Source organism: Drosophila virilis, chromosome 4 (genome assembly GCF_030788295.1).
Source record: "Drosophila virilis strain 15010-1051.87 chromosome 4, Dvir_AGI_RSII-ME, whole genome shotgun sequence".
In the NCBI taxonomy this organism is placed as follows: domain Eukaryota; kingdom Metazoa; phylum Arthropoda; class Insecta; order Diptera; family Drosophilidae; genus Drosophila; species Drosophila virilis.
This window is the reverse complement of record NC_091546.1, coordinates 9,105,657-9,128,565: the sequence shown is the minus strand read 5'-3', so window position 1 is coordinate 9,128,565 and position 22,909 is coordinate 9,105,657. Positions and strand designations below refer to the sequence as shown.

General features: G+C 35.9%; 6 protein-coding genes across 11 annotated transcripts; 2 read left to right on the top strand and 4 right to left on the bottom strand.

The window, feature by feature from the left end:
• Positions 1-569: 569 nt before the first annotated feature.
• On the bottom strand, positions 570-11,240 carry uex (metal transporter uex). 3 transcript variants are annotated; one of them, XM_032438361.2, is made up of 8 exons: positions 10,715-11,240; positions 4,345-4,681; positions 4,092-4,280; positions 3,822-4,037; positions 2,718-2,891; positions 2,009-2,654; positions 1,666-1,932; positions 570-1,612 (listed from the first exon to the last, which is right to left on the bottom strand). In XM_032438361.2, the coding sequence occupies exons 1-8, from the start codon at positions 11,098-11,100 to the stop codon at positions 1,044-1,046; spliced, it is 2,784 nt and encodes a 927-aa protein (XP_032294252.1). In that variant the 5' UTR covers positions 11,101-11,240; the 3' UTR covers positions 570-1,043. The 3 variants fall into 3 exon arrangements, with proteins under 3 accessions (XP_032294252.1, XP_015028710.1, XP_070065499.1); XM_015173224.3 differs by having other exon boundaries at positions 570-1,603; positions 10,715-11,239; XM_070209398.1 differs by lacking the exons at positions 4,345-4,681; positions 10,715-11,240 and having other exon boundaries at positions 3,968-4,037; positions 4,092-4,232.
• A 458-nt stretch (positions 11,241-11,698) lies between these two features.
• On the top strand, positions 11,699-14,525 carry LOC6629164 (NHL repeat-containing protein 2). The gene is made up of 3 exons (XM_002052331.4): positions 11,699-11,961; positions 12,030-13,234; positions 13,295-14,525. Exons 1-3 carry the CDS (start codon positions 11,778-11,780, stop codon positions 14,114-14,116), a joined length of 2,211 nt encoding a protein of 736 aa, XP_002052367.1. The 5' UTR covers positions 11,699-11,777; the 3' UTR covers positions 14,117-14,525.
• On the bottom strand, positions 14,494-15,915 carry LOC6629173 (gamma-interferon-inducible lysosomal thiol reductase). Of its 2 annotated transcripts, none has more exons than XM_002052332.4 (4): positions 15,674-15,915; positions 15,146-15,316; positions 14,909-15,091; positions 14,494-14,833 (listed from the first exon to the last, which is right to left on the bottom strand). In XM_002052332.4, exons 1-4 carry the CDS (start codon positions 15,776-15,778, stop codon positions 14,582-14,584), a joined length of 711 nt encoding a protein of 236 aa, XP_002052368.2. In that variant the 5' UTR covers positions 15,779-15,915; the 3' UTR covers positions 14,494-14,581. The 2 variants fall into 2 exon arrangements, with proteins under 2 accessions (XP_002052368.2, XP_070065507.1); XM_070209406.1 differs by lacking the exon at positions 15,674-15,915 and adding an exon at positions 15,389-15,415.
• Positions 15,916-16,263: 348 nt separating this feature from the next.
• Positions 16,264-17,896, bottom strand: Naxd (NAD(P)HX dehydratase). Its single transcript, XM_002052333.4, has 2 exons — positions 17,443-17,896; positions 16,264-17,384 (listed from the first exon to the last, which is right to left on the bottom strand). The coding sequence occupies exons 1-2, from the start codon at positions 17,767-17,769 to the stop codon at positions 16,803-16,805; spliced, it is 909 nt and encodes a 302-aa protein (XP_002052369.1). The 5' UTR covers positions 17,770-17,896; the 3' UTR covers positions 16,264-16,802.
• Positions 17,897-18,504: 608 nt separating this feature from the next.
• BckdhB (Branched chain keto acid dehydrogenase E1 subunit beta) lies at positions 18,505-20,795 on the top strand. Its single transcript, XM_032438362.2, has 6 exons — positions 18,505-18,845; positions 18,909-18,986; positions 19,636-19,882; positions 20,015-20,233; positions 20,294-20,386; positions 20,454-20,795. The coding sequence occupies exons 1-6, from the start codon at positions 18,616-18,618 to the stop codon at positions 20,679-20,681; spliced, it is 1,095 nt and encodes a 364-aa protein (XP_032294253.1). The 5' UTR covers positions 18,505-18,615; the 3' UTR covers positions 20,682-20,795.
• A 438-nt stretch (positions 20,796-21,233) lies between these two features.
• Positions 21,234-22,615, bottom strand: Fis1 (fission 1 protein). Of its 3 annotated transcripts, none has more exons than XR_011416778.1 (6): positions 22,456-22,613; positions 22,332-22,399; positions 22,211-22,259; positions 21,919-22,086; positions 21,627-21,845; positions 21,234-21,556 (listed from the first exon to the last, which is right to left on the bottom strand). XR_011416778.1 is itself a non-coding variant. In XM_002052335.4 (6 exons), the coding sequence occupies exons 1-6, from the start codon at positions 22,498-22,500 to the stop codon at positions 21,535-21,537; spliced, it is 465 nt and encodes a 154-aa protein (XP_002052371.1). In that variant the 5' UTR covers positions 22,501-22,613; the 3' UTR covers positions 21,234-21,534. The 3 variants fall into 3 exon arrangements, 2 of the variants coding, with proteins under 2 accessions (XP_002052371.1, XP_032294255.1); XM_002052335.4 differs by having other exon boundaries at positions 21,733-21,845; XM_032438364.2 differs by lacking the exons at positions 21,627-21,845; positions 21,919-22,086 and having other exon boundaries at positions 22,456-22,615.
• Between the last annotated feature and the right edge of the window lie 294 nt (positions 22,616-22,909).

Below are 22,909 nucleotides of genomic sequence, written 5' to 3'. Positions count from 1 at the left end.
TAATGTTTTATATTTTTATCGTAAATATATGAATTCTATAAAATGTATAATTTATTGCAAGCACATTTTTTATTATATTTAGGTTCTCTGCAAGAAACTTTCAAAATATTTTACCTATGGCCAACGCTGGTCGGAACAGTCAATTGGCTTCACTATCAAATGCGATGGACATATAAAAAACCAATTTACTCTGCTTGTACATATTGTATATGTTGTAGTTTTATTTAATTCTAAGTTAACATAGGTGTATGTGTGTAATGCTTTTCATTTAAAGACAATAATAGGCTGTTATTTAACGCACTCATTTATATAAACAACAAATAAGAAGTTTTTAACTTCCCAAGTAATATAGTTACTCTATATGAAGTGTTATAATTAATGTAGAAGAATGCATTTTATTAGATAACGCAAACATAAATACAACAGTATAAACAAAACTTGTGCACATTAGTATAGTATATAGGAATATTGTTGATTAAATAACATCATTAGACTGACTTCAAATGGAAACTATACTATTGGAGATGTGCACTGAACAATTAACAAATTTAACAACAAATTCCTATTAATGCTGTGGTCATAAACATATTTATTCATTTGATTGGAAGTAGAAATGTGGGGTGGATTGCAAGCAGTGGTGCTTAATTTCTCTTCTTAAGTACGTAATTTATGAGGTATTTATTATGTGTGTAAATGTGTGTGTAATTTTAGGATTCGAAAAATTTCAAAAGTATTATTATGCTCTTATGCAGACGAAGGCATGCTCTGAAGCACAAGCGAATTAAAACATCATCGATTGTTACATTAATTTCTGTTGTATCTAAACATAAACTCACGCTGACTCACTTTTACAAAATAAAGAAACAAAATTCTAGTCAAATCTCAAGTTGTAGTGGAAAAATAAACAATAGCATTGTTAATAATATTTAAGGAAACATCAAGAATATTTCTGTTTTACATTAGAACAATTGTGGGTTATACTTAGGAAAAATTTAATCTGCGGCAACTAGGTTCTAATGTCTGGGGTACTCCGAAGACTGTCGTTATTGTGGCTTGTTTTGCCTGGATTCGTTACTTTCCTCTGGCTTTGGCAAAAGCGGTGTTGACGCCGCCGTTCCATCTCTGTCCTCGTTATCTCCATTCTGAATATCACCTGCTACATCCGAAGTAACTAAACTACTGAATGAACCATCTTCAGTAGGCTCTGGACCAGTTCTGTGTCCTGTTGGTATTTGGCCACTAGCACTATTACTACGATCATCATGGGACAAAGTATTATTTGTAGGTGATGATGTTGCACTTCTGGTTGGCTTAGAAGCGCGTCTTGCACTCTGAGAGGCTGTCAGGAATCGCGGCTTCTCATCTTCAGTTATCGAATGCAGAAGACGTTCAACTTCGTCATCGAATGTTTCACTGGAGAATGTGCCCGATTTACGACTTTTTTCTAATAATGTTGCTTTCTTTGCAGTTAGGTACAAGCTTCGTTTAATTGCAATATATATCACATCCCCAGAAGCGCGAACCGAGTAATCAGGAACGAAAGTTTGCCGAATTTTCGCATCCATATTCAAAGATTGCATTGATCCCATCTGGGTTGGAGAATCTACAACATCTTTCGTAGTAAAGGCTCATATACATATTATATTATTATCCAGTCACACTTACCAACAACAACATTCTGTACCAATGCTTGGGTTCCAAAATAAGTAAATGGTCCACTCTCAAAAAGAAGACCTTCCTTGCCAATCGTCACTTCGACACGACCCTCTAATATAAGTACGAAAAAATCAACAGCTTTTCCTTGTGTAAATATAAACAGGCTGGGATCATCCTTATTTTTTCCCTTTGATTTAATATTGTGGAAAACGTCTTGATTAAGTAAACGCCGCAATATCGGCTCTGATATTACATCTTTTTTAAACGCATCAACAGCTGTAGGCAAAATAAAAAAAAACAAAAAAGATATAGTACGAAGTATTTGCATAAAGAAAGGAATATATACGTTTACCTGTACTTAGGTATTGAAATGTTGCCAACGTTAATTGAGGAGATATGTGCACAGTTTGAGCCTCGCGACGTTCGGCAAACGCAGAAAAGTCGGCTTTTTTGTAACGACTACGACGTGTTTTTGTACGGTTGTCGACAAACACATCGGTTTCATCAACAATTTCCGCTTGTATTAGTTCCTCAATTACATCCTCCAATGTAACAAGGCCAACGGTTTCATAAAATGGATCGCCGTCGCCCTCACTGTTGACGCGATGCACAAATGCTATATGTCCGATCGTACCTTCCTTGAATTGATTGAACATAACATCTAGCGTGTAGTCCTCAAAAACAAAATGTACTGGATTTTGGTAAAATTCACAAAGTGTCTTCAACGGGGTGTTATCATCCGTATCAACGAATGCCAAATCCTTAATATACAACAAAGTGACAATGTTCTTCCTATCCCCATCGTAAACTGGAATACGTGAATAGCCAGAGTTCATGATGTCCGACACGGTTTCAAAGTCCAGCACAGCATCCAATGAAAGCATATACGCGTCATTTATGTGTGTCATAATATCGGCAACCGTCTTTTTGCGCAGCTCCAATGCGCCCGATATAATATTCACTTCATTTTTATCCAAATCGTTTACATCGTTTGTGACCTACGCAATAAGAGCAAGAAGCTTTTAAAATGCTTATTACTAAATGAAGTACTTAGTACTTACTCGTACAAGTTCCTTTAGGCGTTCACGATTAAATACATTGCCAATCTCTTCACCCAACAAGGCATCTAGGACACGAGAAATTGGGTACGACAGCGGGGCTGTAATGGCCATTACCGTTTTGGTAATCAATATAGTTTTGGCTCCAATAGCCAAGCCGTGTCTTGAACAAACAGCCTGTAGGGCGCACAATTTTATTCGATCAATAAGTATTTCTGGGCGTTTTTTAAATTTTTGGTTTTAATTTGAAAGATGATAAGGTTATGTAACAGCGTTATGCAGCTCAAAATGTATCTTTTTGTAAGTAAGATAAAGAGCCTTTTTGTTGTTAAACAGTAAATATGTCGTGAATAACGCAGGACACTACATAGACAATACATTTGAACGTAGAATATCTCTCTCAGAAACCGATAAATATCGACTCTACAAACGGATAAATATCGATTGCCAACTGCCGCTTAGGGAGCAGCCCTCAAACAACTTTCTGTTATCGTTCACAAAGAAGCAATTTGCGAATAAATAGGATTTGAGATTGGGAAAACAGATGCACAGTGTGTGAAGTTATATTTGTGAATGTAAGTAACAAGAGACATCCGGACATAGTTAATAAGCAGGTATTGTTTTTGTAGTATCAAGGGGTTCTCTTCATACTTTTGCTTTAAGTTGTCCAACTGTTGTTTTGCATAAGAAACAAAATAAAATTTGTATTTCTCCACGTTTTTTTGCACATTTTTCGAACTTGGAGTATATTTTGCCAAAGGCTGAATCGCGTATTCTACAAAATCAGATTTCAAAATCGATATTTATCGATATGATGCAAAAGGTATTGAACAATTTATTAGCCCGTCATGGACATAGCTAATGAACACAACTTTTACTGCTTCACAACAAATGTTCGAATAAAGCATGTTTTACTTAAGACATATTGTAAAGGCTTTTATCTTCTTCAAAACTAGGAATATAGTGATAAGATGGTTGAGCTGCATTTAGACATAATATAGTGACAGAGCTGGAGAGACTATAGTAGACATATTTTGTAAATGGATTACTTTGATTGAGCGTTTAACTCTTACAGAACCCAACCATATAGTTAAACCGACAGCCTACCTGAGGTGTTATTTCACCAAAGAGCACGATAGCCAGGGTGGAAAATATGACAGCAAAGAGTCCAGAGGTCAAACCATCCAGTAGAATGGTAAAGGTGGAGTTAACCAACACATTACCCAAGAGAATACTGCACAACAGATAATTACCTTGATCTCTGACAGGTGCAATTTTCGCGGCATACTTTCTTTCTTTTTCCGTGCCAGTATTTCTTAATATCTATGATAAAGACAATTATTAAAATGACTGCTAGCCTAAAGTGTACCTGCATACTTTTAACTCAGTACGGTCCATTGCCATTAGTCCCAGGTTCAGGCCCGAGAAAAGGGCCGAAAAACATAGGCACGTAACAATGACAAGAATCGCTACCCAAATGGGCAATAAAGGTTGGTGCGTTTCGATTTTCATCCATTTGGCATTGCCCTGGTGCTCAAGTGGCGTAGTCTCTGCTGCGCTGCTGTGCTGTTAAGAAATTCATGTATTTTCTATAGTTTTTATTAGTTATCAATTAAGAGCGCTAACTTACAGTTGTACCATCATCGATCTTTGCGCAAACGTACATAACGCTGCTTGAGTACGGAAATTTGACCGTATATGTAGCTGTTGTTCCGTCCGTGGATACCTCTTTTGGCTTAAAGATTTCCGTTGTCGGCTTTAGACATGGTCCCTGATATTCATTTTCCTCAATTGTGAACGCAATAACTGTGTTTTTCTCTAAGCCAATTCCGAAAACGCGAATTGTCTGTTCCTTGTTACTCAATACACTCGGTATGCCATCATTGGACTCTGAGCTATCATCTTCCAAACGCAATCCAATAATGCGTACGGTGCTATTTACTTTAATTTGTCGAGGTATCCGAACTCTGAAATTAAATGTACCAAAATTAGTTATTAGCTTTGTTTGATGGAGCAGATAATATTACAAAGAATAAAAATGCTTAATGAGCAGCATAATAGATGACATATGCGGTATGATTTTGCAGAATTGTAAGAGTATATAAGAACTCAATTTTTGATCGATCATTCCTATGGCTGCTATGTGATATAGAGGCCCGATTTCAATAGGATACGACTCATATGTCTCATATGGAGGTCAGGGCGAATAGCCTAATGCCAAGATTCACTGAAGATCAAAGGATCTTCAAAGAACTCGACCGTTGTTTAATTTGGCAGCTATATGATAAGATGTTGACTCGAATATTTTTACTGCCTGCAAAGTTGCGACTAGTATCTAAAGAATGATGCAAATAGACATGAGTATATCGACTTGGCTGATCAGAAATTTATATATATTAAGAGGCCGGAGACGTTTACTTCCATGCTTTACATAATTTGAGACTAAGAGATGTATCGAAAACCTTAACTTTGGGTTAAGGATATAGCATTGACAATAACTCTAGCCATTGACCAGCTGGCATAACTATAAATTGTTACCAGGCTGATTTTGCTGATCAAAAGAGTTGTGACTAAGTGGCACTTGACTGGGAGGCGTAAGCATTTTTATTATCATATCAATAGAGTTGTTTTGTAAAAAGTTTCCAATATAATAATTGCCCGAGTCAACCAGATAATACTGACTAAAGCTGCATCCAAAAAAAAAAATATATATATAATCTTATTTGGAACGTTCGTAAGATCTGAGCTTGCGTCACAACCGACATGGCCTTATCGTTTATAACTTTATTATCAACGCAATACTATACAATCGTATATCTCATTTGATCAAGTACGCATCACGGGCAATTCGCATATGCTCAAGTAGACAGGTGCGTTTCGAGGTTTAAAGCGCGCCCATGATAAATGAAGGCTAGATTAACATTATACTATACTATAGAATACTTTGGTATCTAATTTTGTTCACAGTACTCCCATAGAATGGATAAGAAAAAGTACTCCTTGTAAGTTCTCGTACTGTAAAAGCAGACCGAATATGAGCTCTCGCTCCGAATATATGCATACTTTTTAAGGATCTTTAAAAATGTTTGTTGCTCCATTTATAAGACCCACAACTTTTACTTTTTTTTTTACTAGTACTTTCAGTAGAGGCTTCGGGTCAATCGAAATCGAAAACCTAAACAACTGTCTCTTACATTTTTAAACTAGAGCCAGCAAATTGTTAGACCTTGTGGCCAAGATATTTCGTAGTCAAACTTTAATAGCGCGGGGTTTACGAAGCTGGAGTCCAGTCTTGACGGCAATATTAAATAATTTCCGATACTATTTGGCTGTGAATAGAGTAAAGCATTGCCAAGCATTCCTATAATGAAAATATCGTATAAAAAGTCGCAATTGTTCAGACCATATTTCGATTATGATGGAAACTTTTTTCGTTTCATTTTGTATACGTTATGTGGGACCTCTCTCTTGAAAGAGGCGAGAAATTGGAAAATATGTACAATACATACTAACATATACATACATAAGTTTGAGGACATTTGTATGTGCCTGTGTGTGTTGTTTGTTTGTATAGATAAATGCGTAAGCAGGCGCTTCTACCACAAAACATACATATACTAAATTAATTAGACGGCCGTCGGCAGACACTGAAAATACGTCATATACGTACGTATCCGTCCATTTGGTCGAAGACTGACATAATTTAAAGACATGATTTTGCAGACAGCAAGAAGAAAACAATTATCATCCTCCCACGTATAGAGTATATATAGGTTATGGATTACGATTAATACCGATTAATAGCGATTAATACTAACGCAAAAATCGCGTTTCCAAGTAAATGTGCTATATATTAAGATAAGAATTTCCATGTATATATAGTACCAAAAATTTGTATATCATAAATGAATACGTATGCGACCTTCCCAATCTTGTTACGTGATATCTCTAAGTCTCACACTACGACTGGATGTTTTTACTAAATGAATATTTTAATAGTATTTTTTAGCAGGTGGTTTTTTGTTCCTTTCAGAAGCTCAAAATTGTGCGATTGTCCCCCGCAACCGATTACAACATGTTCTCATTGGTTTCTTACATCCAAAAAATGGTTAAAAAGGGTAAATTAGTTTAGTGCAAATGTATGAACATTTCTCTCTTAAGAATGCTTATTTCGCAACTAACCAACAACTTCATTTTCAGCTGTCGGTCCTAATAACGACCCTGTTAAAATTAGCTGTGATATTTCATATATGTATTTCATATCATATATTTTGAGCTTTTAGCTTTTCATTTTTCTGTTATTTGCTTTGCTTGACACTCGCTTTGTCGATCAATCATAAATAAAGAAAAAAATAAATAAAAAACTAACAGGCAACAGTACGCTTCCCCGATGCCATAGGTATGATATAGTTTGTCTATTTTCTTTTCCATGTTTTTCGGAAAAGTTTTGTTAGAAAGTGAATTACTTTGAAATACTATTTACTTAAGCGAACATTTGTAAGAAATGCTTTGAAACTTAGTACGTACGATTCATATTCCTGAGTTATATAAAATAACTCACATTAAGTCCAAGGAATTTTCTTTTATTTTGGTTCAAACTCGAAATCTTTAACCCGAGTTGGCGGGTCTGGGCATATGCTAAACAGATCGTTTGATCGAAAGCTCGAAACTCGAAACATATATTGCAATGGGTATCTGATCCAGTGACTTTTGATCTGAGATTTACCACATTGAGATTTGTTTTAAATTAAATATTGCAAAAGGTCTAAGATAAGGTCAAAAGGTCATCAGTAGGGATAACCTCGAAACTTATAGCAGACTTATAACTGTCTCCATCTACGCTTGATCTCATGAGAACGCTTTGCCGTAGCAAGTGCTCAGAAGCGCCAGTCCTCAGAAATGGCCCAAATTCCTTATGGAATAATATGGAATAAATAAGGTAACCTGCATACATTTGGATAAAATCATAATACCTTTTTTTTTACCCATTTCAAGGGGCATAAAGTTTATAAGAGTGAAACGGTTTGAGGGACAAAATAAATTGCACAGAATATTCACATAAAAAATAAATCAAAATCTCGAATCAATCTCAAAACAGAAATGTCAACAACAAATTTGCAATTATTTTATTGATATGATGATTCAACCCAATTAAGCATTACATACCTGTATGCACACATACACACATGGATATGTACATTAGACACTCATGGATATCTGAATATGTACGTATGTATATAAATATAAATAAATACAATCATGGAGTATACACTTACATATGTACATAAGTACATACATTAATTATGTACATGCGTATAAGTACAGATATCGAAACGCAAACGCAAACATCAGAAAAACAAAATAGAAGAAGAAATGAAGAATACTTGCTTAAACCGACGCAATCCAGATTTGTTTGGATTTTACGGTAAAACAAAAATAAGAATTACCCGCAGTCGCTGTATTCTTGAGTTAGCTGGCTTTCAAAATATTATAAGAGTGTGTACACTTATACCATACACATACATGCATAAGAGAGTATATTGATTTACATGCGGCTTCGCTAAACCCATGCACACATCTACACACATATGCATGCATCTGTGTTTGTACATATGCATGTGTGTATCTACATACACCTGCACTATGAGCATGTATTGTTGAGTTGTTAGCTCACACTCAAACATGCCTCACGCCGAAACTGGCAACGGCCGAGACTGAGAGAACGCCGTGAGTCATTAATAACTAAATGTTTGCGGTTATTTGCAGTGTTTTAGACGAATGCGGCTGGCCGGTAGAAATTAATATCCTCATTAAAATTGTATAACCCATCATTCATCTGCCGAGCTGAATAAATATTATATACATATTCGGCATATGTACGGTGCTTTTTTTTTTTAACAGTTAACGGTGTTTTGCTTAAAGGCGATCGTTCTTATAGGTATAAGAGTTTTTCCATTTCATATGTTTTTAGCATATCGAAGCTTATAAATGGTATTTTGTCAAAATGTATAAAAAACTTAATTTTTATCAGTAAACTATTTTTTTTTTAAAGTTACATTAATTTTCTTTTGCTAATAATATTTCTAAAATATGTTAGAGATGGATATTGAAAATTTTAGATATTAATAACTGAATTCCAAAATTGTGTAGATCGAAAAGTATCTCTGAGATTAACACATTCCGATCAACTTGGCATTGAGATGCCAAATAAAAAAATAGAATAGTTCAGTTGAATATTGAAATTGGAAAAAACTGAATTGCAACACTTTTGGCCTGATGATGCCGAATGAGACACAACATTGTTTTACCATGTTCATTTACATACATCAAGCACAAACATACATACATACATACATTCATTATATACAATAGTTTAATTAATGCGAACAAGAAATGGTGATGATTTTGCATACTTAAAAATGTATATAAATAGATTTGGCAGCCAAATCAAACACCAGCATATTTCTATATGTATATTTATGTATTTGCTATGTATTTATGTGCGTATGTATATAAGCGTATAAACATATACATATGTGTATGTATGTATGTTTCTGTGACCCTAATATTTAAAAATTGTACTTCAGATTCTCGAGATTTATGAAGGCAACAAGTTAACTTATTTAGGCACAAATCTAAAGACAAACAAAGCACACTGGAGTATGTATATGTATGTGTGTGTATGTATGTGAATGTGTGTGTGTGCTGTGCGTTGATAAACAATGAATGATAACACCAAGAAATTGAGTCAGAGCCCCCGCCTTCAGAGAAAAATGAAATATACATATGTGTATATAGTTATCGGTACCGCATGAACATGAAACTGCAAAGTAAAATGATTATTTTTTGCTCGTCTTTCGGCTACTTATGCTTGAAGTAAATGATGTAAATATTGATGTACATAAATATGCACCTTATGTATTTTGCTCAAAGTATTCTTGTATAGAAAACTTGTTAATAGTTTAAAAAAAAAGTTAATTAGTAGACTGCAGAGAATTGTTTACAAGAATATTACTAAAAAAAAAAAAACAATCTTAGGATGAAAAAGTGAAAAACATTTGATTTTTCCATACTTAACGAAGCTTTGATATTCTCTGAGATTTGACTAAAAAAACAGTGTGAAATATAAACTTAAATACAACCAAGTTTTTTTTAATAAACAAAAACTTATTTTTTAAGCTCATAAAGTCTTTGATAAAGTTGCCTTCAAGCACACGCCGCGCATTTCTAGCTCGAACCAGCATCAACAGAATATATAAACTAAATGGAGTCGAGAATTCCTTTGTAATATCAGAGTCGGGTATGGGATATAAATGTCAATAGCTTGGTGAATGATGTTGTGAAACATGACATAGACTTGGCCTTTCTCATTGACCAGAACTTTACGAATATAATGCTCCCTTTTCTTTTGAGTGATGAATTTGTTTTATAGTCAATAAGAAAACCACTCATTTTTGTTGCAAACTATGCAAAAATATATAACATCAGGTTCCTGATCTCGCCCTTATCCCCCAATTGACCCAGAGCCCTTCCGTGGGTCTACACAAAAACCATGGATGCATCTTATTTCTAGAGGAATTCTGGGAATTAGCATTAGTGCTCTAGCAAGGGTCTCCGACAATCTAGTGGTAGCAATACGACCCAATCCTTTTGGTTCGAAGCCCTTCCGTTAGCCGAAACATGCCTAGAAGGATAGAAACATGAGAACTTCTGGCTATATAAAGCGTGTGCCCCACCTTGCCCTCTGCCTGTGCTTACATGTTACGTACATGGAAATGTACACATATATTATAAATATATCTGTATATATATGTATATGTAGGTAAATCGGAACCGTTAATTTGTAGGCAGTCCCCCACAACTACAACGACACGTAAATTGTTTGTCAAACAAGCGTCTCACTAAACTTAGTAGAAGCATGAATGGAAAGCATAAAATAAATAATTCGATTAATTTCTAACAATATTGTTGCTTAGATATGATGTTCGTGTGTGACTTACCTTGTTTGTGCTTCTGACAGCTGCAATTCGTTCAGTATTGTGTCTGTGTTTGTGTTATTTATGTTGTCCTCTACGCGAAGATTATTATTAATTAAATTGAATGGTTTTAACACTGTAAACGGAGCATCGCCATCAATATCATTTGCATAAGAGCCGAGTGCCAAATTTACACAATTTGCGAATGCTAGAATCGTAATTATAAAAGTAAGACAAATGACGTTTGTTGTTTGTGGACCTTCCAATGTAACACATAATTTTGGACGTGCAATTGATTTTCCATCTCTCACACGCGGCATTCGCAAAATCGAGTTGTCGGTAATTATTTTTGATTTTGACACTTTAGTCCGCCTATGACATTGTTCCAAACACTTTTCACTCTTTTCCATAATACGTATTTGTTGTGATTTATGCACGCAGTATTTATGAATTATATTATATTAATATGACAATATCCGTCCGCGCAATACTTTGTTGGCACAAATAAAGCTCCAAGAAGCAATATACCTGCTCGTGCAATGCGCTATATACGTACGTATGTAATAGTCAACAGTGTGACCGTAGCGGCTTACACAATTATACTTAATATATAATCTGAAAATACCAAAAAAACCAACAAGTTAAGGGGACCCATATAACTGATTGTCTACAACTTAAACAAACAATAAACAAAATTAATTAAATTCACAGGTTCAACCGTGTTATCCATAAAGATATTCTACATATCATAACATTTATCATCAAACAGTTCTTTCATCTTAACTAATTAAAAGTAGAGAAACACTGCTTCAAATAAATTTATTTCTTATTATTTCATTGTAATAATTCAAATCAGTGCCCAATATCAGAACTTATCTTTTGAAAGGTACAGGTATTCAAATCGAATATTAATTGAAATAAAAATAGTAAATTTAAAACCTCAAGTCATTTAAAGATTTCCGGAACACATCTGAACAAGTTCAGTAGTTCATTGAAATGATCTGTTCATTTGAACTTAACGTGAACTGTTTTATTTTGTTGCTGGAAATATAGCAAAGTGAATGAAGGTAACATAAGTTAGCCAAATATGGACAATTTGGAGGATTTTTCTGCAATTGACATTGTTACGTTCGTAACTGAGGAACTACAGCAAAATTACCGAAGCAACAATGCCAACAAAACGAAAGTCTTTGAAGAATTTCTCGAGCGCTGGGACGCAAACGACAATTCCATTGCAAAGGTGAAATCTTTACACTTTGAATTCGAGCCTGGTACGTTTACAAATTACACTATTCAACATGTCAATAATTTCTTTTTACGCTTGCATGCATGCGTTTAGATTTGGATTGGTTCAATGTCAGCAGGCCGCTGACACTGGCTGGACTACGCGGTAAAATAGTCGTGCTGGATTTCTTTACATACTGCTGCATTAACTGTATGCATGTGTTGCCCGAGCTGCGAGCTCTGGAGGAGAGGTTTCCCGTTGAGAGCGGACTTGTCGTTGTGGGAGTACATAGCCCCAAATTCGAAAACGAGCGTACTGCGGCAAACATTCTTTCTGCAGCGCAGCGATATGGCATAAAGCATCCCATAGTAAACGACTCCAAATCCGCATTGTGGCGGGCGCTGAGCATACGCTGTTGGCCTTCGCTATTGGTTTTAAGTCCCAGCGGACTGCCGATGTTGTTGTTAATGGGCGAAGGTCACGGCGAGTTTCTGCACGACTTTGTTGGCGCGGCTCTATCATTTTTTGGCCGGCAACAAAAGATCGACGCCTTCAGTCTGCCGCTCCACCTGTCAACGGATCTCCTTCCGGCATCCAATCTGCGTTTCCCAGCAAAAATTGCTATGTTTAACGACTACTATGCCATAGCTGATGCTGGCAACAATCGCGTGCTAGTAGTGACAACTTCTGGAGTAGTAGAGTATAAGGTTGGCGGACTCGAGGCCGGGTTTGTGGACGGCAATTTAAATACGGCACGATTTAATAATCCTCAGGGAGTAGCGTTTCTCGATAAAGACACACTAATAGTTGCTGATACCGATAATCATGCACTTCGGCAAATTTCCCTGAAAAGTGGAGCTGTAGAAACACTAGCTGGAACAGGATGCCAGGGCAATGACCGCACCGGAGGAAAACTGGGTCCGTTGCAGCCAATATCGTCGCCCTGGGATGTGAGTGTATTCCGCACTCGGGACATGGATATGTCCTTCCACGTGGACGAGCTAAATGTACCAGAGAAACCAATTGTACTGATAGCCATGGCTGGTACGCATCAGATTTGGGGTTATTTTCCCGAAGGCATTATTTGGTGGAAGTTTCGCAAATTCGAGCCACGTTGCTGTGTGTCATTAATAGGCAACGGCCTCGAGGAAAATCGAAACAACTCCTATCCACAGAACGCCGCATTTGCGCAGCCCTCAGGCTTGGCTATGTCCAATGACTACCTTTTTATAGCAGACAGCGAAAGCTCTAGTATACGAAAAGCTTCAATGGTCGACGGTAAAGTCATGCCCGTGGTTGGGGGAGATCGCAACCCGTTGGTAAGTTGAATGGCCTTAAATATAAAAGAAGCATATAAATTAATTATTTACAATTAATAGAATCTTTTCGCGTTTGGAGATGAAGATGGCAAACTTTACAACGCAAAACTTCAGCATCCATTGGGCGTTGCGTTCAACCAAATAGATCGCAAGCTTTATGTAGCCGACACATATAATCACAAGATAAAGGTAATCGATACTGACACAAATATAATTTCTACGTTGGTCATCAAGAACAAAGATGATAGCATCCTGGCATTTAGAGAGCCATCTGGAATTTGCGTCGATGCCGAAGGAAATAGATTATTAGTTGCTGACACAAATAACCACACGATTCATATAATTGATTTGGCTACGCATACGGCCCAACCATTTTTGCTGGACTTTAAACAAATTTCTAGCACCAGCGAAACGGACGCACCTCTAACTTCATTAAGAGGAGTTGGCGCACAGCTGGTTAAGAATATTCCTTTGCTCCAGCATAGAGGCAGCACTATAAACTTCTCCATAAGGCTTTCGTCGGACCTAAAGTTTACGGCCGATGCTCCACAAAAGTGGACTATGAAAATTATAAATCCGGCTTTGGAAATGAAACACACATGTGGAAAATTAACCGAAGGAAAATGTAGTTTGCATATAAGGCATTTGGAAAATATTGCGTCTGAAACAGTTAGCGAAGCTAATCAAACTGTTTTGGTAATTGAATTTGCGTTGAGCCTTTGTGATGCAAAAAGCTGCCTTATGAAGAAATTCACGGTTTCCATTGTAAGTGAACGTCCCGAAGAAGGTTCGCCTCTTCCTTCCAGTGTCAGTGGTGGTGATGATACACTTAACGCGGATATTGGAGTATATATAAATCAATCTAATATTAATTTGTGTTAATAAATAATAGGTGCCTGATTAGACAGTTTAAGAATAAAATGAGCTTCACAATTGTAATGTAAATTCTAAAAATTACAGTCGGAGTATAAAAAAAAAACCTGGAAACATATGAAATATAGTTTCCTTGAACATAGGCTTATGAATTTTATATGGAATGGATTTCCTTACAGTACAGTTACAGGCATACATAATTATATGTAGTTCAACATTATTTAAAGCCAATATGATCTTGCTAACTTTGTGCACAGACTTTAATTTGGTAAATCGACCATCATAGCATTACATTTTGATGGGGATTTACCATTGTGTATTGATCTTAATGGATAAATTTTAAAATGTTGTATGTAACATGTTCTTGATGTTTTAAATTATTATAATTGAAATAAAACTTTGATGTTTATTAAATAAATTGTATGAAAAAATTGTCATTACTGACATTAACAATTATATTTCTGAAATATTGAACTAGAGTTTTTTGCAAATACTCTTTGCCGCCTCCGAGCCTCCAGTTGCTTTGCAAACTTCGGAAAGTAAGTCCTTTAGAATGGATTCCTGTCTGCCTTGCGAACCATCTATTGTTATTGTTGGAATAAATTTAACTGGTGGTCGCAGTGCATTTGTTGCATCTCCGTTGAGTTTCAGTAACTCGGAGCCGTGGTCGCTATCAAAGCACTTCTGTATAAGATCAATATTTTCAACATTGTACTGCTTGGCACACTGCAAGGGATATGGGAATATATATATATATATGTAAAAAATATTGAGTGTAAATAGTTCGACAAACAGCTGAACCTTATGCATTGCATCTTTGGGAATACGATTGTCTCGAATCATGCAGGTGACCACTTCCAAGCGAATTAGCGGATCATCAATCACTTCTGCAGCGCATGCATGATAAGTATTCGCTTGGCATTCCGTCGGACCATGTTGGCAGTCAAATATCAACTTGCCTTCATCGTCTGTTGTCGTGTGTGCCTTAAAATCAAAATATTGATTTCCGAATTAAAGTGCTGTACACATTTAACTAACCTTGCCATAAGGCACAAGCTGCACTTCCATAATCGGGGCAGCGACTTTGTACGCGGTCAGCAGTTGCTTGGTAATAAAGTATTTGGAGTCCGGACAAAGGGCTTCATAAAATACTGTTACTAATACGGGTAGTGGGGCTCCTCCCGACGCCCTGCGATAGTTTGGTTCCTCCTAAAAAAAAAACAACAACAATAAAATCAATTTACACAATTAACGTTAGAATTGTCGGAACTTTAAATCTACCTTAAAATGCATATGTATATATAAATATACCCTAATTAGATCTGGGGACCATTACATATAAGACTTCAATTAAATCAAAATGAAACCATGAAGCCAATTTTGTTTTCTTGCCGTTTACCGTTTACTTATCGCCCATAAACAAGCGTTTTACATGTCAAGAGCACGATCCAAGTATTCATGTACACACACCTGTTTTTCGTGTATGTAGTTAGTCGTACAGATACTTAAAATGAATGCATACGGAAATGCTTTATCAGCATTTGTGCGTGAATACCTGGCACTTACCTTTAAAACCAGTAATTGCTGGGGAAAGAGTAGAATTCGCAGCAAAAGTCCTAGTGTGACAATTAAGAAGATAAGTATAAAAATTCGTTTCCGTGTGGGTATCATTTAGTATCCAATTCATTGAGCAAAAAAATAACAATTTGTGCAGTATGTGCAATTATAAAACACGTTAAGACATATACATAGGTGTACTAAGAGGGGAGAACAAATATAAGTAATAAACCAACATCATATCAATAAACACGTATTGTCCCAAACTCCTAACGCACAAGTACTAAAATACACCAAAAAACATTGTACAAAAATACCATACGCGAAATCCTAAGAAGGCAATGGTCGTGCCATGAGTTGGTCACCTAAAAAAGTATTTTAAGTGGGAAAAATACAAATACGTTATATCTATACTAATTCAAACAGCAATGCGAAGGGACGCACTGATATTATACGTTTTTATTGTTTTTGTAATCATGAATTAATTGAAATGAAATATTCAAGTATATCCGTCCGTGGAAATTTAAAAAATAATTTAAGCCTACCTTTACTGTTCCGACTTCCATGTCTAGTTATATGTTATGCAATAAACACAACACTTATTTGAAACTAAGGGGATTTTTATTTGGTATGACTGAAGGTAAATATATATCAGTAATTTGAATTTAACAAAGATTAAAGCTGTATAAACGCATATACTTGCATTTCGGAGCAAGCCTAACACATACAAAATTGACGATTCAAAGGTAAAATATTCAAGTAGAAATATTTGGAATTTTAAAACTTGTACGATTAGAAGATACTTTAACACTTCTACCGATTCCAATAATCGGCAACAAATTCGTACTGTGCGGACACTAGAGGGACCCACGTCTAAGATTTCCAGTCTCTAGCTCTCACGCACATCGGGGAGCCGAAGCTGAGTGCTCATTCCATTTTACGCTCTTCAAGGTAAGAATTAATTAAATTTAAAATCAGTCACTGTTCAGATCTCCTTGTTAAATAATCATTTTAGCTTTCTTCTACTCTGGTAAAGAATTTAGTAACCAACTAACTATCTAGCTTTGAAATAGACGTGACTACTATGGACTTTGGTTCTAACTCCTATAATCTATACACTGCAATTCAAGACAAGATTCTACTGAGAACAAAAATTGGTGTTTTCAAACTCAGCGTTAAACACTGAAGATATCTCCTTTATCATATCACTGGCGACCAAACTGCGTCCTAGCTTTTGAAATGCTGCGAAATTGATTTTTTTCACGAAATAACTTGAGGCACAAGCAGCTAAATATGCCGGATTGGGTTGGTTGGACTGCAAAGACCAATAAAAAAACGTTGCCAGCGAACCGCTTAATAAATCGCCCTGACCACCACAACGGCGGCCGGATCCACCCGTTGGCATGGTGTACACTTCATTGGTGTGTGGTATATGGATCTTATCATTGGCGCCCTTTTCAAGGATCACAACCCCATCGCCAAGCAGTGACATCCTTTCGCGTGCAGTCGCAACATCTTTGCCAAATAATCTTTGAAATTCGATTGCATTTGGCGTCAATATAACGTCGCGTTGGCCACATACTAACTGGATATTATCGTTCAGTATGAACAGCCCATCTGCGTCTACCACAATGGGTTTCCCGATCTCAAGGCATAGCTTCATAACATCTGTTGCGGTTTTAAGAATACGAGTATCTCGCCCTAAGCCTGGTCCAATTACCTGTAAGCCAGAAGAAGCTTTGTAAAGTGGGCAAACATTTAATGTGCTATGTACATACAAGAACATGTAATCGGTCAATCCACGGTCTAATTTGTTCAACAGCATCGTCACGGTCCAGCACAGGATGCACAATTAGGTCGGGGCTGTATGATTTTATAACTGTTGCCGCTTCGGTATGACAGAAAACGTGTGATAAGTCCGCTCCCACTTTCATAGCAGTTATTGCTGCGAAATAGGGTGCTCCAGTATATTCCAGGGATCCGCCGATTACACCGATGCGACCATATTGACCTTTATATTTTCCATTACTCAGTTTGGGTATAATTGTTCTGAATATAGTCAACAGCTTCTCTGTATGTACTGGTATTTGTATTATTTTCGACATTTTGTTGAAGTAGGCTGTTGAACAGAGGCAAAGAGAACCACATAAATTATTATATTTTTCACACTTTTACTGTAAACTTTGCACTGTAAAGATTGTTGACCACATCGATGTTTCCAATTTTCAATTCGATTGTTTTCTAGTGATATAATATACCGATAGTTTCAATTGTTCAACCATGCCGCTCTCAACTATCGATAACTATTTTTTACGTACAAGAGGGCCAAAATCAGCTGTTCTCTGTTTACAAATCAGCAATTGAGTGGCAAGCTAATACAAAATGCAATCCATTAATAGAAATTTAATTTGTTTGACTTCTTTTCAACACACTTATAAATAAATAGTTTGGTTACAAAAAAAACATGCCGGCTCTAACCTCGACGTCGTTTAATTTCTTAGTGCCTTGCGGTATTTTCCTGGCAATTACGATCAGCTGCTAGTTTTTTTTTGTGTAAGGCTGGCAACCTTAACAATTGGTCAAAACGTATCAACAAATGGAAAACGTTACTGGGAAAGCATTGATATATATATTCGTTTTAAGAGCAAAATCTAAAACCTGTGAAACCTCCATAAAAATCCAATCAAATCTAATTAAAAAAGTATTTATGCTAGATAAACAAAAACACTTACGATTTTGGGAATACCCTCTATGCGCTTATTAGCAAAAAAAATGAAGATCTGGTAGCCCCATGCCACCTGATCTATGTGATAAGATGTATGTATATTGTGCACATTGTATACATTTACATACGTACATTCGCCAGCGAATCAACATACTTTGTTGCGCAATAGTGTTTAGAATCTTAACTTTTGTATTCCATATTATTTCTATAAATTTAAAGAATAATCATGAAAGTATCTTCGCTGGCCCGGGGTTTGTTCAGTGCAATAAAGTCGAATGCGGCATCTTCAACCCGCTCGCACTTCACATATTACCCGACTAAATTCTCGCCAGGCACCCGCGATGTACAAAAAATGAATATGTTCCAAGCAATAAACAACGCAATGGATCAGGCTCTTGAACAAGACTCGTCAGCATTATTATTTGGCGAAGATGTCGGCTTCGGTGGAGTTTTCCGGTATTTTTAATTTAGCTTGCGGTATTTTATACCACGCTTATGGTAATTTTCTTATTATAATAGTTGCTCTGTCAATTTGCGGGACAAGTACGGAAAGGATCGTGTCTTTAATACACCATTGTGCGAGCAAGGCATTGCTGGGTTTGTATATATATATTCTACATTGACTTTCAATTTCAAACCTCTATTTATAATTCAAAGAAGAAGAAACAATAATCTTTCAATTTAAGAAAAATACCAGAAACTGCACAGATGCATTTGGTTAACGGCAAAAATATGTATGTAGAATCTTCTGGATCGGCACTATATCATATACCTTTTGAACCTTACCGGTAGAAAACAGTGCTCTTTAAAGTTTCATCCGTACGGCCTCAAACTGATTAAAAAAAAATTAAATGTTAATAAAAACGTGATTCAGCGAATAAGCAATTTTCAAAAGTAACTGTGGAAATTTGGCGCAAAATTTTCAATTTAAAAAAAAATTGTATAAGTTCATTCACTCTTGTCGGATAGACAGATAGATGGATAGGTAAAAGATTGAGTGAAAATGAGAGAACTTTTGATCTAAATGGACTTCGAACTCGTTTCTCGTTTTCAAATATCGGGAAGAGCAAAAAACTGTTCCCGCTTATTTGCAAGCAGAATTTCAAATTTGAATGGAAGCGTGTTTTACACTTTACGAAAAGTTATGCGCTTTCACAAGAAGATTGTAGGAAGGGGTGCAGCGGGGGAGCGTATATAATAATTTTATAATCTAATTTTTCTAAAATATTATTATTTTTTTTTCTAGCTTTGCTATCGGCGTGGCCAACACAGGCGCTACCGCCATAGCCGAAATTCAATTTGCCGACTATATATTTCCGAGCTTTGATCAAATCGTAAATGAGGCTGCCAAATATCGTTATCGAAGCGGTGGTCTATTTGACTGCGGTTCCTTAACGTTCCGAGTACCTTGTGGCGCTGTCGGACATGGTGCCTTATATCATTCACAAAGTCCAGAGGCATACTTCGCGCACACGCCCGGTCTACGTGTTGTGGTAAGAAATTGTTTTAGTTATTAGCACGCATTATCAAAATATTATAATTATTAATTTTGTGCATAGTTTTTCTGTTTGCCCAGAAATCCTATTTTGTGAAACTAATTTATTTATAAAAAAAAAAATTGACAGATTCCGCGTGGTCCAATTAAGGCAAAGGGTCTCTTACTGGCGTGCATTCGCGACGCAAATCCGTGCATAATGTTCGAACCCAAGACCTTGTATCGCGCAGCGGTTGAGGACGTGCCAACGGAAGCCTATGCGGAAGACTTGGGAAAATGCGATATTTTGCGTGAGGGTAAGGATGTCACTCTCGTCGGCTGGGGCACACAAGTACATGTTCTTTTGGAAGTAAGTGCTGGTCTAAAAACCAAATTGAATCAAATTGATGTGTTTATTTTAATCGTATAGGTCGCAGATCTGGCGAAAAAGCAGCTGGACATTGATTGCGAAGTTATAGACTTGGTGTCAATTTTACCATGGGATACTCAGACAATTTGCAATGTAAGACACGTTCATTATATTGGGAAAATTATATTGTTTGTATATATAAATTTTCTTTTTATTTCAGTCCGTTAATAAAACTGGCCGCGTGCTGATCGCCCACGAAGCACCATTTACTCAAGGCTTTGGTTCTGAAATGGCAGCGTATATACAGGAAAAGTGCTTTTTGCGTCTTGAGGCCCCGGTTAAGCGGGTAACTGGCTGGGACACTCCATTCCCTCATGTTTTCGAACCTTTTTATTTACCCGACAAACATCGCTGCCTAGCCGCTCTCAAGGAAATCATCAATTATTAATCTTTTACCAATGACTATATATACTCGTAACGGATGCATTTATTTACAATTATTTTGTTGTTTTATTCTAATTGCGAAAAGAGAAGCTAAACCAATAAATAATTTTGGAACAAACGAGTCTATATATATGTGTATATATGGAGTCTAGGCGTACCAAATGAATTTGTTATCAGAAGAAGTATTTCTAAAAATGTGTTGCTGTGCGATTTCGATATTGGAAAATATTCTTTTAAGGACTTTCAATATAATAATAATGGCTGTGGCTTTGAGGACTTTTTTGTTACGGTAGACTTTACACTTTTAAGCAAAATAAATAGCCTAATTAAATCTCGACGCTTAACAATTTGGCGACCAACAGCGATATACCATATAATTCTACAGATCTATGAAATTTTGTACTTCCAGAATTCCCTTAAAGACAGAGTAAACTATATTACGGCCTTGCGAATTCCAATATTTTAGTTATTAAAAAATGCTTATAATAAATTTATAGTTTGAAATTCGCCCCCAGATACAAGATTTGAATAAGTGTGCATTTGCTGTAAAGGAATATTCGAGAACAATCAAAAAACCAGTTTTGATGATTTATTGCACCAAAATCTTTGGCAATGAACAGGGCGTATTAATTAATATATGTATATATAAGTTTGCTCATATCAACTACTTCATAACTATATATGTAATTACAAAAAAAATGAATAAAGACTAATGAAGAAATTGTAATAATTGAAATATATTATAGATTAATTAATTGGCGCTATGTGCTTAACCCATGTCCTCACAGTGATAGTATATTGATGTATACATATTGGGAGGGAATCGGATTCCGTAAAGATTATTATCACATTTATCACTATTTTTCACGTTTTGGTTTACTAAAAGAAAGGTAACAGAATATTATTTTAACGACAGTTAATACATTTAATTTTTTTTTTAAATATTTACAACTAAAACTGTGTTCATAAATTATGATATTTCACTTGTGTATAAAATCACGGCATACGAAATAAATGGGATGTGATAATTGCTCTTGAAAATAATAATATTTTACTTTCTAGCCATTGCGATTCCTAGACCCAATATGCCACCGAGCACGAGCGCTGCTCCACCAGCAACTGCAATACCCTTCGCAACCTCCTTATCGCTTTGTTTCTTAATGTGTTCCTAGTATTCAAAACAAAATTCGCAATATTACACTTATTTGCCGAGGATATCAAAATTATCATCATAAACTTGCCTCTAACGAGCGCACTTGATCATTCGATTCAATTTCGAGAAATGCTCTACAGTATTTTAGGCCTTCTGAATAGTTTTTAATTCGTGCATTTCCAAAGGCGAGATAATAAATGTAATCGCGTCGTCCATCCGGGTGTAACCGCGCAAGATCCTCCAAAATCATGATGCCCTATTTTGAAATTGCACATTTAGTCATATGTATGTATGTACATATGTATATGTATGTACGTTTGTATGTATGTATGTTAATTAGGCATACTACGCATGCAAAGTAAGTGCAGTTACTGACTCACCTTTCTGATGTCGTTGGTGTAGCGACTCCGAACGAGACAGAATGCGTATCTACCATTTCAAGAAGTAGAGGTAGAGCGTAACATTTAAATAAAAACATTTAAACAAAACTCTCTTACGTACTCAAATTTTGTTTCTGTTGAGACCTCGCCATCGAGTTCAAGCTCATGGTAGTATTTCCTTTCGAACCTCTAAAACAAAATCATTTAACAGATATTCATATGTGGTCTATATGTGTATTGCATACCTCCAAATCTTCTTGGGGCACAACGTCGTTCAACAGTTCCTCCATTGTTTGTTGTATTTCACAATATAATAAATTGCTTGTATATAAATATGAATGTACAGAGGAAAAAACTTTGACGATAGTATTTAGTGATGAAAAACCAGCGATGAGTGAAATAAGGGTTACTGTAACTGTTATCTATCATTTACAAGGGGTTCATTCTGGTAAGCACTAAATTACATACATATGGTATATTCAAAATTCCATTAATTGCAAAAAAAAAACTTTTTTTAAACACGTCTCAAAGTTTTGATTTCTTAATTATGTGCTTTAGTTATGTTGCACATTGCACATTTTACGAAAAAATTATTTAAGTAATGCTTGCTTACAACTCTCTACTAATTTGATGTATTAAAATACTGCAAATAGTAAATAGTCGCGTACACAATACGAAAACTAGTTCATTCAATATTTG